General features: G+C 35.9%; 1 protein-coding gene across 1 annotated transcript; it reads right to left on the bottom strand.

Moving 5' to 3' along the window:
• Positions 1 to 1,385: 1,385 nt before the first annotated feature.
• On the bottom strand, positions 1,386 to 9,274 carry trpc4apb (transient receptor potential cation channel, subfamily C, member 4 associated protein b). Its single transcript, XM_082144774.1, has 19 exons — positions 9,135 to 9,274; positions 8,582 to 8,710; positions 8,370 to 8,486; positions 7,641 to 7,698; positions 7,458 to 7,513; positions 7,225 to 7,353; positions 6,556 to 6,757; positions 6,279 to 6,464; positions 6,031 to 6,173; positions 5,344 to 5,472; positions 5,199 to 5,257; positions 4,990 to 5,091; positions 4,802 to 4,885; positions 4,607 to 4,697; positions 4,123 to 4,263; positions 3,922 to 4,033; positions 3,721 to 3,833; positions 2,244 to 2,450; positions 1,386 to 2,155 (listed from the first exon to the last, which is right to left on the bottom strand). Exons 1-19 carry the CDS (start codon positions 9,255 to 9,257, stop codon positions 2,018 to 2,020), a joined length of 2,319 nt encoding a protein of 772 aa, XP_082000900.1. The 5' UTR covers positions 9,258 to 9,274; the 3' UTR covers positions 1,386 to 2,017.
• Positions 9,275 to 13,924: the final 4,650 nt, after the last annotated feature.

The following is a 13,924-nucleotide window of genomic DNA, read 5'->3' as shown; positions in this document are numbered from 1 at the left end:
ATAATGCTGATTTCAAATGAAGAAATAGTTAAAATATAAAAAATATGACATTATGTAGAATTATGTGAAAAGGGGGATCTTTCTGAAGATCAAAAGAAGAAGAAAAAGTGAATCGGCTTCCAAAAACTGTATGAAGTAAAACCAGCAAAACGGTCAAGCCTAACCAGACTGGAGATTAGTTCATCTTTATCTATTTGCAGATTGTAATTGCAATACATATCTTTGTCACGTTTTCAATGAAATCTCCGCTTGAATAGCATTTACTCCAAACTTTAGTTTTATTCCTATACATATTCCAATGGGTTTGAACAAGGGGTTTGTTTGTTTGTTCACATATCATTTGCCTGATTTATAGGCTACAACATGTCATTCTTAATTAAAAAAAATTTTTCCAGCTGTTAACAGTATTTTCATGGTGAAAGAGATTTCTAAAATTCCCTCTTAAAAAAACCTTTGACTATGTCAACAAAATAAAAATGTTTTGAACCTGGCTTTATCCAATGCTCAGATTTCTGTTCTGGAAATGTATGCAAATTAGTGCATATTTAATCAGATTAAAATATACAATTAGCATATTTTAACAGAAAATTGCAGAAAATTTGTTATGCAAATAATGTTTGCAATTCTTAATGTAATCAATCTACTTTTTTTTTTTTTTTACCCTATTCATCCGTGGTGTCTCGCTTGAGGCAAAGCTATTTTCGTAAGCAGGAATCTGACAACAAAACAATTATTAGTTCCAACACACTTATAATAAAATTATAAAGGGAGAGTTGATAGGGAGAAAGATGACATAAGAAAATCATCTTTTTAGAACTAATGAATCGAACAGCCAGTTATATAGCCTACATGCAATGAACATGTTGATATCAGCTATTTAGTAGGCCTATGTTGTTGTTAATATCATTTTTTACTAAATTTAATCTAACAAATAAATGTAACTTACTGAATAAAAACATTTTAAAATCACCTCAGAAAACGCGCCATTTCTGTCTCTTCGCAACGCAAATATCTGCCAACTAAACGGCGATAGTTCCGTTGACGGAACTATGGCGATCATGGTTGGCTAACGATACGTTTGGGAAACGCATCCCAAGTTTGGATAAGACGGAAAAAACAAGTTCAAAATAGCAACACTTTTTCTGTAAGAGGTAGGGGAGTGTTGTTTATAAATTAAGGAAAGAATTGCTTGGTTCATTTCACTAAGCAAAACAAAAATCATAGATTTACATAAAATATAAAGGAAAGCCAAACTGCAATTTGCCTTAAAAAATAAAAAACATTACAAAAAATAATTATTCTCACATACTGTATGAGGTCCCCTGATTGAAAACCTGGTTTTAATAGAATACTAAGTCTAATGCTGTAGCCAGACAGAAACATGCTTGTGATAAAACAATTCTTTATTTTCTTTTGTGTCGTCACTCTGTAATTCAGGGCTTAAAAGTTCAATTTTGAAGTAAGAACTACGTACATAACATACATAAATATACAGGCAGTATGTAAACTAAGCCAACCACCAACATTAGACATTAGGATGTCCCTGAATGAAACAGCCTTTTTTGCAGTGAGGGACAATGGGCAGTGAGACTCTTCCTGACTACTTTCTGGAGTTTGTCTGGATGTGTCACTGACAACTCGACCCACAGGAGGCAAGAGAGATCAGCAGTAGAGAACAAGGCAGCTGTAACTCTACAAACCAGACTCTAGTGCCATTGCAAACACACACACGCTATACACACCTCTAAAGTGGCATTACATATTCCCAAGCACATTCATTTCACATTTAATACTGTGAGCCAGCACACACACACACACACACACACACACACACATTCATGCGGTTGAACAAGCAGATCAATAACCTCAGTGCCATGAATAGCCAGATACACTTGCACCCACATACTCATAACTTCACACATACACACTATTCTGTAATGCATCTGAATGGACAAGGTCTTATAAATTTAGGCATGATGTCATTCTGATGTAAAGAGAGTCCTCTCATTCTCTATAGTCACAGCTCCATGAAGTCTCTGTCCAGGTCCATGTAGGCTTCATCAATGTAGCTGGCAATGGCACATTGTGAGCTTCTACCAGAACCCAGCAGCACTGATACTGTCTCCTTCCAGTAGGTGAAGGGAATACAAGAACTCTGTAGAGAAAGAGATACAAAAGGTAATGCCTTATGAACCCACATCTATGACAGAAAGTCTGCGTTTGGTCAATCAAGCGGAGCTCACGTTCTCCAGGCAGGTGCTGTCCTTGTCCTTGTTGAGGTAGTGGTGCTGCCAAAAGCGCAGCAGGTTGTGGAAGTTGTTGAGCAGGAAGCCGGGGTATTTCTCTGCATATTCCTTCTCTCGCAGAGCACTCAGGTAGAAAGGCAACTTCCCCCGCCTCCGAGCCAGCATCAGAATCACCAGACTGGTGTTTAGACAGCTCACGTTCTCCTGTGATTGGTCAAAACCACAGCAATAGGTTTTAAGGGTCAATGATATTTAATAAAAAAAATTTGTTCAAGAATTAGAAATGTAATCTTTGTATTCATGTTGGTTTAAAAATAATAGTTTGACTCGTAATAAAAAAAATATTCAATCTATGTATGCTTTGCATTTTTCTGGTATTTTTGAACAAATGTATTGATCTAGACAAAAAAACAATTAGTGTAATGTCAGTGACCTTTAAATGATCTCTCACATTTGCATATTATCTTGCAACAGCATAAATTAGGGGTCGGCAAACCTTTTTGTCATTAAGTGCCATTTAGATTTTTCCTAGTTAATCACTGCGCCATATGCACACATACATTCACAGAACTCAGCATTAATTAGTGCACCCCCTCTGAACAAAGATATGTTCCCATTACTTAGTGATCACTATTTCAATTCAAGAAAATAGACATTTACACTATTGCATTTCAAAACAAATGGAAATTTAGCAAACAGACTTAATAAAAACAGAGAAAAATGTGTACAACCTTAATTAAATATAACAAACATATAGGCCTGATTTCACAGACAGGGCTTAGATTAAGCCAGGGTTAGGCCTTAGTGCCGTAAAAAAAACCTTGACTGGTGTGCTTCTTGAGACAGAACAATGACAGTCACGCATTTTAAGATATGTCAGTGAAAGCTGCTTTCAGTTAAAACAGCTCAAACATCCATTTTTTTCCCACAGACAAGCTTAAGCCTTGTCTGTGAAACCAGAGGATAATATTATACTACTTCTTGGCACTGAGTATACAAATTCACAACCAGCTTTTCACATCCATTCTGTTTATCTCCTGGAGATCCACCCCAGGTGCCTATCAATTTTAAAGTCTTAAGTCATTGTCATGTTGAAATGCCCAATTGGTTCCATTGTTGTCAGCGTTAAGTCTAAGGATGATTCAACAGGCTAAATAGCACTTATAATTGTAGAGAAATTACTCTTATTTAAATGTTTTGGTTCAACATCACCTCACCTGTTGATCAAGAAATGCCTTTAATTTGCACCATAATTTTTTTTTAAACATTTTTTTTGTAACTTTCAGGAGGTTTACTAATTTTTCATGACATTTTATCAATTTGATAAGAAAATCTTAATTTCCTGATTAATATTGACATGTTTCTTTGGTAACTGATTCAGCAGACTTGCTGGAACATTATATCTTCAATGAAGATTACCCCTCCCCGTGTTAATACTGGCACTGGTTGCAAAAAAATACATTTTATAACTTGCCTGAGTGAGGGTTTGTACATTGATGATGCTGATCAGTCTATAAAGGTAGAACAACCTGTTTTCCACTTGAGCCATGTAGGACAATAGGCGACATTCTGAAAACACTTCAACCACTGAGAAAAAGAGACAAAGAAAAACATTTAAAACATGTCTCGTCTTTCATCCATCTCTCCGTTAATCGTTCAATCACTTGAGTCAAACCTTTTATGTCTTCAGTCTGGCTCTCAAAACGGTCCAGAGACAGGACGATACATCGCACCAGCATGTTAGAGTCCACCAGAGAGCTGTTGATCTGAGTCAGGAACGTCTGAAACTGAGGTGTCGAAAGACAGATTTGAGATCTACTGATTCACTTCAGTGTGTGTGCCACAAGAAAAATCTAAGATCTGACTCTAAGCCCACCTTCTCCTCAGTGTTGACATATTTGTTAAATCTTTTGAAGGCATCAATGTTGAACTTCATGAGCTCACCAAGTAGGTCAAAGTAGCTCTGAAGGACATCATGTGACTTACAGCCACTGTCGATTATGCAATATAGAATGTGCTGAAAGAAAACAATTATGAGACAGTTTAATTGACTGTAATTAACTGTAGACTACCATTCAAACGTCAGTAAGGTTTTTTCATGTTTTTGAAAGAAGTCTCTTATTCTCTCCACAGCTTCATTTGTTTAATCAATATTAAAGTAAAAAAACAGTAATATTGTGAAATATTATTACAATTTAAAATAACATATTTATCTGGATTCTTTGAAGAAACTTCAAAAGAACAGCATTTATTTGAAACTGTCACTTTTGATCAATTTCATGCACCCTTACTGAATACAATTATTAATTTCTTTCAAAAAACAGTAGTGTGTAAATGGATTCATCACACATTGTGTTTACCTCTAACAAGCCTCTTCTGAGAAGGAAAACTTGATCGGCATAAGATGGTGTTCCTCTCAGAAAACTCTCCACTGCTCTTGCCTGCCAGAACCTGAAGTGAGTTGTGAAATAGACATGGAGAAATGTCATGTGACCAGTCAAACTCAAGACACAAGATGTGGAAGGAAACATTACGAATGCAACTATAGATCTCACCTGAATGAAGAATCAATTGGCTCTTTCTTCATTACAGAGATTAACCGTGTAAGAATACCTTTTTTACCATCACACACAAGGTTCCTGTAAAACAATTAACTAAAGTTAATGTAAACCAATTAATCAGCAGCTCAAAACATGAGAATAAGGAAGCACTAAAGTATATGATATGAGAAGGGTCCCCATGCCTGTCTGTGTTATTCAGTGCATCCATTTCAAAGATGTTCGCACTCAGGTAGATCTCACTCAGTTCATTCAGCTCCAGTCCACTTAGAAGAAGGTACTTATTCCTGTGATCAATAAATAGATGGTTTAATATAAGTTGAGTATATGCTAAGAAATTTAGAAATATTGAGTCTAACATTCCCTGTTCCTTGCATCTCAGTGTTATACTCACTCATGGTGGTCACTGAAGCTCTGCAGCAGCCTGAGGAACTGGATCTTGAAAGAGATCTCCTGATGTGCAGGAGAAAAGAGGTGTATTGTCATCCGTATGTAAGAGTCATTTAAATAAGTCTGAGTAATGAAGGGATGCTTCTTACTGGACTGCAGTCACAGTTCTGGTTCTGTCGATGTAGGACGTGACCCGATGGCTGCTTCCTCCAGATCAGCTTATCAAACAGGTTATTGAGTCCAGGAATTAACTTGAACTCTGCCAACATTCTGTGAACCTGTGTAACAAGAGTAAAAATATATAATTCAATTCTTTAAAATACACTCCCGTTCAAACGTTTGGGTTTAAAGGAATTAATACTTTTTTGTTTTTAAAAAATGACCAAAAAAGACAATAAATGCATTTATAATGGTTCAAAAGATTTCAAAGCATTTCAAATAAATGCTGTTCTTTTGAACTTTCAAAATACATCATAGTTCCCACTAAAATATTGAGCTGCACAGATGTTTGATATGCAACATTGATATGTTTCTTAAGCAGAAAATGAGCATATTCGAATGATTTCTGAAGAATCACTGAAGACTAATGCAATGATGCTAAAAATTCAGCTTTGCCATCACAGGAATAAATTAGTTATTTTAAACTAAACAAAACTGCTATTTTACTGTATTTTTGGTCAAATAAATGCAGCATTGGTGAACATAAGAGACTTTAAAAAAACAATTATTATTATTATTACTCAAGCTTACTAAATGACTAGGTCAGTTGTTGGATGGCTCATACCATGTCAAATTTATCATATTAATATTCAGTCACTTCAATCCCGTCACATTACCTGATTTCGCTGTCTGCCCATAAGCATCACACACAGCACATAGAGAACCTCCACTTTGTACATGATCTCGTGCACGATCTTCATAGATTGGGGTAGCCTGTGTCTGAGCGGACTGGAGGACAGGGAGCTCTCATCAGATGACTCTGAAAGACAGCCAATCAGAGTGGATGAGACCAAGTAACAGGAAAGGATGGAGAGGAATCACAGTTAATATAAATAACAGAGCAAGAAAGAGAAGAGGATCTCACCTGTACTGCTCTGCTCCGCTTCCTCAATTGCTAACTGCATGAGAGCATCCAGAACCAGTGCGTTGTCAAGCCAACTATGCCAGTCTTCCAGCTCCAGCCGGGCAGAAGCACCCGCCGCCTCTGTAACTTTTCGTGTGGCGAGCTTACAAAGGCGCTCAATAAAGCCTGGGATATTCAGCAGAGCCACTGCAGACAGATCAGAGCAAGTGTGTGATCACATGACACAACAGAGCGCATATTATTATTTTATGGATTAACTACAGTTGTGTTTTCTAACCCTGGTTGCTCTCAGCGCGTGATGTGCACGTGCTGGTCTTTTGCTGGGTACTGCGGGCCAGGAGAGTGTGTTTGTCATCTACACCAACGTCTGGCTCTGATATGGTGACCGAGAGGATACGACAGAAGTTGGCCAGCTGCTGCTGGTTGAAGCTCTGGACCAGACTAGCCAAGTTGGGAATTTTCTCCAGCTGAATGATTTCCTAAGATTAAAAATAGAAAATAAATGATTTACTACGCTGCTAAGAGACAGAGAGCATTTCTGAATATCATACAAAATACACTTTTAATCTGTGTGATAGCAAAGCTGAATTTTCCGCATCATTACTCCAGTCTTCACAGCAACATGATCCTTCAGAAATTATTCTAATATGCTGATTTGTTGCTCAAGAAACATTTAATATTATCATCATCAATATTGAAAACAGTTGTGCTGCTTAATCTATTTTTAAAGGAAACCATGATAAAACAAAAATTCAGGATTCTTTGACGAATAGAAAGTTCAAAAGAAAAACAGCATTTATTTAAAATAGAAATCTTTTGTGACATTACAAATGTCTTTACTGTCACTTTTGATCGATTTAATGTATCCTTGCTGAATAAAATAATTCCTTAAATTTTTTACAGACTCCAAACTTTTAAACAGTAGTGTATATGCATTTGCTTTTACCTTTCGGACACCCAAAATGTCCTCAATAAGAGTGGCAGTTGGTAAGAAAACCTTTTTGTTGGACATGAGAGTGAACAGGAACATGACGAAATCCTCCCTCGCTGCAAGGCTTTTTGTGACTCCCTCTGTCTGACAGACCAAAGCAGAGGCTGTTACTCACAAGGAAACAAGTGAAATAATTCACAATTATTATTTCTGTCCTTTCAGAGTCATGCATTTTTTAATATACTTACACATATACAGCAGTTGTACAGTCCGCTTAGACAGTCCTTGATGAGATCATCGCTCACTAAAATAATAAAGCAAACCTTTAATTAAATTGAAAAACATCAAACACTCGCTCTTTCCTAAAAAACAGTAAGCAATGAGAAGAGTGGAAACGAGGAAGCTTGGATTTAATATTTAAATAAGCTTACGTATGGGTAGATCTCCTTGTACTGTGAGCGTTGGCCGCATCAGAATCTCTACAAATAGCTGCAGACGAATGACAAAAGCACTGAGTAACTAACAAATCTGTATACTGTGATTACCAGTATGATAATTACGGTAACATCCAAACTGGTTCCTTTTAAATTCAAATATTATGATTCCATGTAAGATTTTGTATGTTTTCAAGAGTGTAAACTGAAATAAAATAGAAATTTCAACATAAATGAAAAACTAAAACTAAACGAAACTAACAACAGTTACTGAAAAACTAACTGAAATAAAATAATAATCAGCTAAAATAAATAATCGTTTGTAATTAATAAGCTCTCATCATGTACCGGAAAATCATGATTTGATCAATTATGGAAGCTTGTTTCCGTCACGGAATTGAAAAAATACAAAAGGAAATTGCGACTATTTCACAATTCACAATTCTGAGAACTAAACATTTTTATAATATAAATCTTTACTGTCACTTTATTGCTCTGTGTGAATAAATGTATTATTATTTTAAAAGAATCGCACTGACCCCAAACTTTTGCAAAGTAGTCTAACTTCTTAGGGGCTCTAGCTTAAGAACAATTGAAAACTAGAAGCTACATACAAGATGAATAAGAATAGCCATTTACATGAATGCCTTCAAAATGAAGACAATTTAACTTAGCCTATCTTGATCAAGATGAGTCAGGCATTATATTTAATTACAAGAAACTCACATCAACTCCTCCAAACAGGTCAAACGTATATGTATTGGGTGAAACCGACTCCTGTGGTGTTTTACGCTCCTCTGTGACAAATGACATGGCCTCCATAGACAGCAATGACGACAGCTCCTGCACAATCACAAAACAACTCAATTAACATCTGATCACAAATTATACCAATGGGTTTCAGGCGATTTTGTATGAATGGACGACATTTTGATTACCATGACCATGCTGTCAATCTTGGAGAGATCACTGTTAGGATGGCTGCTCTCATGAAGTCTCCTCAATAACACTGGTATTCCCTGCCATTGAGCTCTTTTATCTCTCTCCTCCAGCAAAACCGCAGGAATCTTCATTCGACAACACAAACACAACACTGCTCAAACACTATAAATACATTTCAGATATATTAATTATTGCTCCTATTGTTATCAGACTATTTTAGCACTAAACACCTTTAGCAAGCAATGCAAATATATAAAACATAAGCACTTTAACATATTGTTAGATCATAAAATAATCATGTTTGCGAAGTTGAAAAGCAGGAAGAGAATCACTAAATCAGTTTTTTAAAATAAAAACCTACAACTACACATTTGTCATCCACCCTACACAATTCGTTTGTCGGATTATTGCTCTCAATGAAACGAAATATATGACTCTTTGAGAGCTAACGTTATTTTAGATTGAGGAGTCTCCAGGCCCTCGTATGTAAACAGTGTCTAAGACGCGTTTTGGAGGCAGTTTGGACCTTTATATAAGTTAAAATCTCACCTGAGACCCTCTAGTCAACCCAACACCTGTGATTTGTCCTTGTTGAATTTTATTAAAAATGTTTTTGCATGAATTTCCTCTGCTTGTTTGGGTCCGTGAAAACCCAGAGCGCCTAGTCGCCATTGCTGTTTCGCTGACGTTGTGACGTTGGGAAGTTTCCACGAAACCACCGGGGATGATAGAGTTAATACTGCACCCTACTGGACTGGAGGGGTAACTACAACCAGCAACTGACCCCCACCCACTGAATTACTGCGGTGAGTGCCGTGCGGTCCATATGGTGTCGTTATCCATTAGTGAGTCTTTATTTTTATTCTTTGAGAAAGAAAAACACCAACAAAATGATATTTCTTGATGCTGGTCTACACTCCCATTAACTGTTACACACTAACTGTTCTTAGGATGGCGAAAAGTCTTAAAAGTTACATTTTTAGGCTGGTTTGCCTTAGCGCACGAAATGTTTGAGATGGCCAATCAAAACAAAGGCGAGTGCGAACTCCAACAAACGTCGGCAGATTGCTGTGCTGTTCAGACTACATGAGTTGCTCTGGAGTCTTGAAGTCGTTGTTGTGTTCACACTACGTGACACTACGTAAATCTTCTGCAACAGGGGGGTTACACACTACATGAGCTGACAACAACTCTGTCACCCAACGACTCTATCCGGTCCCAAAACCACATTTTGTCACGAAAACATGCGCAAGAAGTGGAATGGGAAATGGTGCATTCCAATGGCGCATTGTCTATTTGAAAATGGATGGCGGGACAAAATTGGCGGTTAAAAAAAAAAATAATTATATATAAAATTATTAAAAAAATTATAATATAGAAAAATATATATATTAGGGGTTATAGTTGAGCACCGTCATTAGAACTCTATAACCGCCCAAACTTAAAATTATTAAGATTATTAAAATATTTACAAATATTTTTTATCATAGAGAATGTTTAAATACTAATTAAAAACAATTGTTGACAGTCTGTGTTATTATTGGTCTACATCGTTTCCAACTGTATTTGATTCTTTGCCAAGTACCCCTTGACCGACCGCCAATCATCTGAGATAGAAATAAAAGCTATGATATAGTGATGTGCCATCATTATGAGATTTATTAAACAAATGAAAAACATTTGCAATAATAAACATTAGCAATAAACATTTGCAATAATAAACAACGTAGCCTAGCATTACCGATAACTGATCGTGCAGTTTAATTACCCCTTGACTGGCCCTAAACATGTTTGATAAAAGAAACATATAGGCTACAGTGTATATGATGTGTATTACATTTTAGCTAAAAAAACTATTGTAATAAAAGATAGGATCATAAGATGCGCAATATATTGGGTTTTTACCACTTAATGAAGTTTTGTTTTGTAAATCGTCAGACATGATTTTTACCACTTCATTAAGTTTTGCTTTGTAGAAAGCATTTCTTTAAAGCGAATTTCGTTTTGTACAAATTGTATCTTAATTTTAATAAATGTTTCATCAACCAATTGCATGTATTTAATAAATAAAACGCAAATAATAATAATAATAACCGTGACATGCGGGCGCTGGTGCGTCGCGTTCACTTGCATTGCATTGTGAACTATAGCGCATCTCATCGTAAATGAATGAAACTCAGCGTAGGCCTATGCCTCATACATTAGCATTAAATATCTTTGCTGCATCCTTTCTTGAACAGACAAGGGCTTTCTTGCGGCTCGCATCAGCAGAGCATTGCATCGCCCATAGACCGCAAAACAATCAGCGGATGGCGGGCGGGTGCGGCTTTGAAATTTGGTCAAAAAACGTTGGTGCGGATAATGAGTTTTGTCATTTGACTCACGTCATAACCGTCACACCAATTCTGAAACCGGCACACCCCTAATATATATACATACATACATATACATGTATATATTGTTTGCACATGATCTGTTTAGAACCCCGAAAAAAAAAAAAAGAATATGCGTGAAAGGATGGATAAGCACGCACGGGCAGTTGGAAGTGAGTAAAACATTATAATGAAAAAGCAGCTGCCTGTTGTGGTTTGGCAACGATGGTTACAAATACAAAAGGCTTTTGTAATGTCATAACAAGCTGATCATTGGCTGTTGCTCGTCGCGACACGTGACACCACAGGCTATCGAGTCGGCCGACAGCTCTGGATATCTAGCATGCTAGATATTTTTCTGGGCTCGCCGACGCGTCTGCGAGGCGTCTGCGAGCGTCTTTGATGCGTTGTTGGCTCTTTCATACTAACAGATTGGCGAGCGTTCATCGCCCGCTAATCCCCCGCGATTTGCACGCGATAACACCCCGACCTGTCGGCGAGCTCAACGATTTGCAAATCGGGCTTAAATCGGGCTTAAAATCCTGTAGTGTGAACTTGGCTTAAGGGGCTGTTTACACAAACCTTTTTTTTTACTAAAAACGGAAAACGTTTTATGCATTTTGGCCGTTCATTTACAAGTTCATTACTGAAAATGCAAACTTTTGAAAACGGGATTCAAAGTACAAGTTTTTGAAAACAATAGTTGAGTTGGGTTGGAAAAGCCAACTTACTGATATTGTACTTAAAGGGAATACTCCACTTTAAAATGAAAATTCTGTCATCATATACTCATATACCTGTATGAATTTCTTTCTTCTGCTGAACATAAAGGAAGATATTTAGAAGAATATCAGTAACCAGACAGTTGCTGGTCTCATTGACTTCCATAGTAGGAAAAAAAATATACTATGGAAGTCAATGAGACCAGCAACTGTCTGGTTACTGATATTCTTCTAAATATCTTCCTTTATGTTCAGCAGAAGAAAGAAATTCATAAAGGTTTGAAACAACATGAGGGTGACGGTGAGTATATGATGACAGAATTTTCATTTGAAAGTGGAGTATCCCTTTAAGATTATTATTATTCTTCTTAGACTAAATTTCTCCACGCATCTCCTCCTAAACTGTTCAAGCTACAACCACTAAACTCAGACTAGACCTTCAAACTGTTGCTTTATCTATTTAGACTGATCAGACTTGCTGTTTTCCTAAAATTGCTGATAAAAAATCCCATAGACTTTCATTGCGGAATGTTCAAATTGAGCCAAGACTATTCAAACTTCAACTGTATAAATTCAAATTTTGACAGTTGGAGAGGCTCATTAGACTCCATCAGCTGCCATTCTATGTACTATTTCTAATTCATTGAGACTCATTTAAGCTTGCTTTCTTTCTTTCTTTCTTTCTTTCTTTCTTTCTTTCTTTCTTTCTTTCTTTCTTTCTTTCTTTCTTTCTTTCTTTCTTTCTTTATTTCTTTCTTTCTTTCTTTCTTCCTAACTAATCTATCTATCTATCTATCTATCTATCTATCTTATATTTCTTTCTTTTTTTCTAACAAATATTTCTTTATATATATATATATATATATATATATATATATATATATATATATATATATATATATATATATATATATATTACTCCAAACTAAATTAAAATTTTGACAGTTGGAGAGGCTCATTAGACTCCATTATGTAAGCTGCCATTTTATGTACTATTTCTAATCCATCGAGACTCATTTTCCATTCTATCTAATTTTTCTAAACTGAAAACCTTCAAACTTTTAAAACTACTAAACTAAAACTTAAACTAAACTAATTAAAACTAAAAACCTTCAAGCTTTTAAAAATTCTTCAAACTTTGGTATTAACAAACTTCTATCTATCTATCTTTTTAACACAGCGCCACCTACTGGTCAGTTGAGAGGCCATTCACCCAAAAACTATATTATCTGGCCTCTTTTGATTCAGTGCAGTCAAATGCCGAGTCAAATGATACCCGATTTTTCCATATCGGCCATTTTTAATACTTATAATCATTCTTTCTAACTAATCTTCCCTTCTTTCTTTCGCTCTTTTTCTTTCTTTCTTTCTTTCTTTCTTTCTTTCTTTCTTTCTTTCTTTCTTTCTTTCTTTCTAACTAACTAACTAACTAACTAATCTTTCTTTCTTTCTTTCTAACTAACTAATCTTTCTTTCTTTCATTCTAACTCCAAACTAAATTCAAATTTTGACAGTTGGAGAGGCTCATTAGACTCCATCAGCTGCCGCTCTATGTACTATTTCTAATCATCGAGTCTATCTAATATTTCTAAACTGAAAACCTTCAAACTTCTACAAACTTTTAAAACTACTAAACTAAAACTTAAACCAATTAAAACTGAAAACATTCAAACTTAAAACTACTAAACTAAAACTTAAACTAATTAAAACTAAAAACTTCAAGCTTTTAAACATTTTTCAAACTTTCTGGCAAGGCTTTTTCATGCCAACTTAACAAACTTTTTCATCTAGTTATCATCTAGCCTACATGTAAACTACAAAAACGTGAATGTGTGAAAACGGTGACATCATGCATAGGCCTATATGTGTTCAGTCTATGTCAAAACATTGGCGATGTCACTTTCTTTTCAAAGTGACATCGCCAGACGCCAACGACTGGCCTGGCAGCCGAAAACAGTGTTTTAGTCATTTTGGATTCGTATGAACAGGGATCGTTTTGATAACATTGTCTGTATGCGAAAAACGTAAACCGCTGTTGTTGTATAGCCTAAATGAACGACCAAAACACATAAAAAGTTTTTCGTTTTTTCATTGAAAAAGGTGTTGTGTAGAAAGACCGGTGAGATGTACTGTACGTAGCTAAACATTTAATATTTGACAACTGTTTTACGATTGAAATGTTCAGCAACTGGCAGTAAAATAATCCTGTAATGCAAACTGCACAACATTTTACCTTTTTGAATTG

The sequence above is a fragment of the Leuciscus leuciscus genome (genome assembly GCF_965113295.1).
Source record: "Leuciscus leuciscus genome assembly, chromosome: 18".
Lineage (NCBI taxonomy): Eukaryota > Metazoa > Chordata > Actinopteri > Cypriniformes > Leuciscidae > Leuciscus > Leuciscus leuciscus.
The sequence above is the reverse complement of the archived record's forward strand: the minus strand, read 5'-3'. Positions and strand labels throughout refer to the sequence as shown.

Coding starts and splice junctions, on each gene's coding strand:
- trpc4apb (XM_082144774.1), bottom strand. CDS start 9,257: ATGGCGACTAGGCGCTCTGGGTTTTCACGGACCCAAACAAGCAGAGGA. Junction 4,698..4,801: donor CCAATTGATTCTTCATTCAG/GTGAGATCTATA, acceptor AACTCACTTCAG/GTTCTGGCAGGCAAGAGCAG. Junction 4,264..4,606: donor TCAGAAGAGGCTTGTTAGAG/GTAAACACAATG, acceptor GTTTTCTTTCAG/CACATTCTATATTGCATAAT.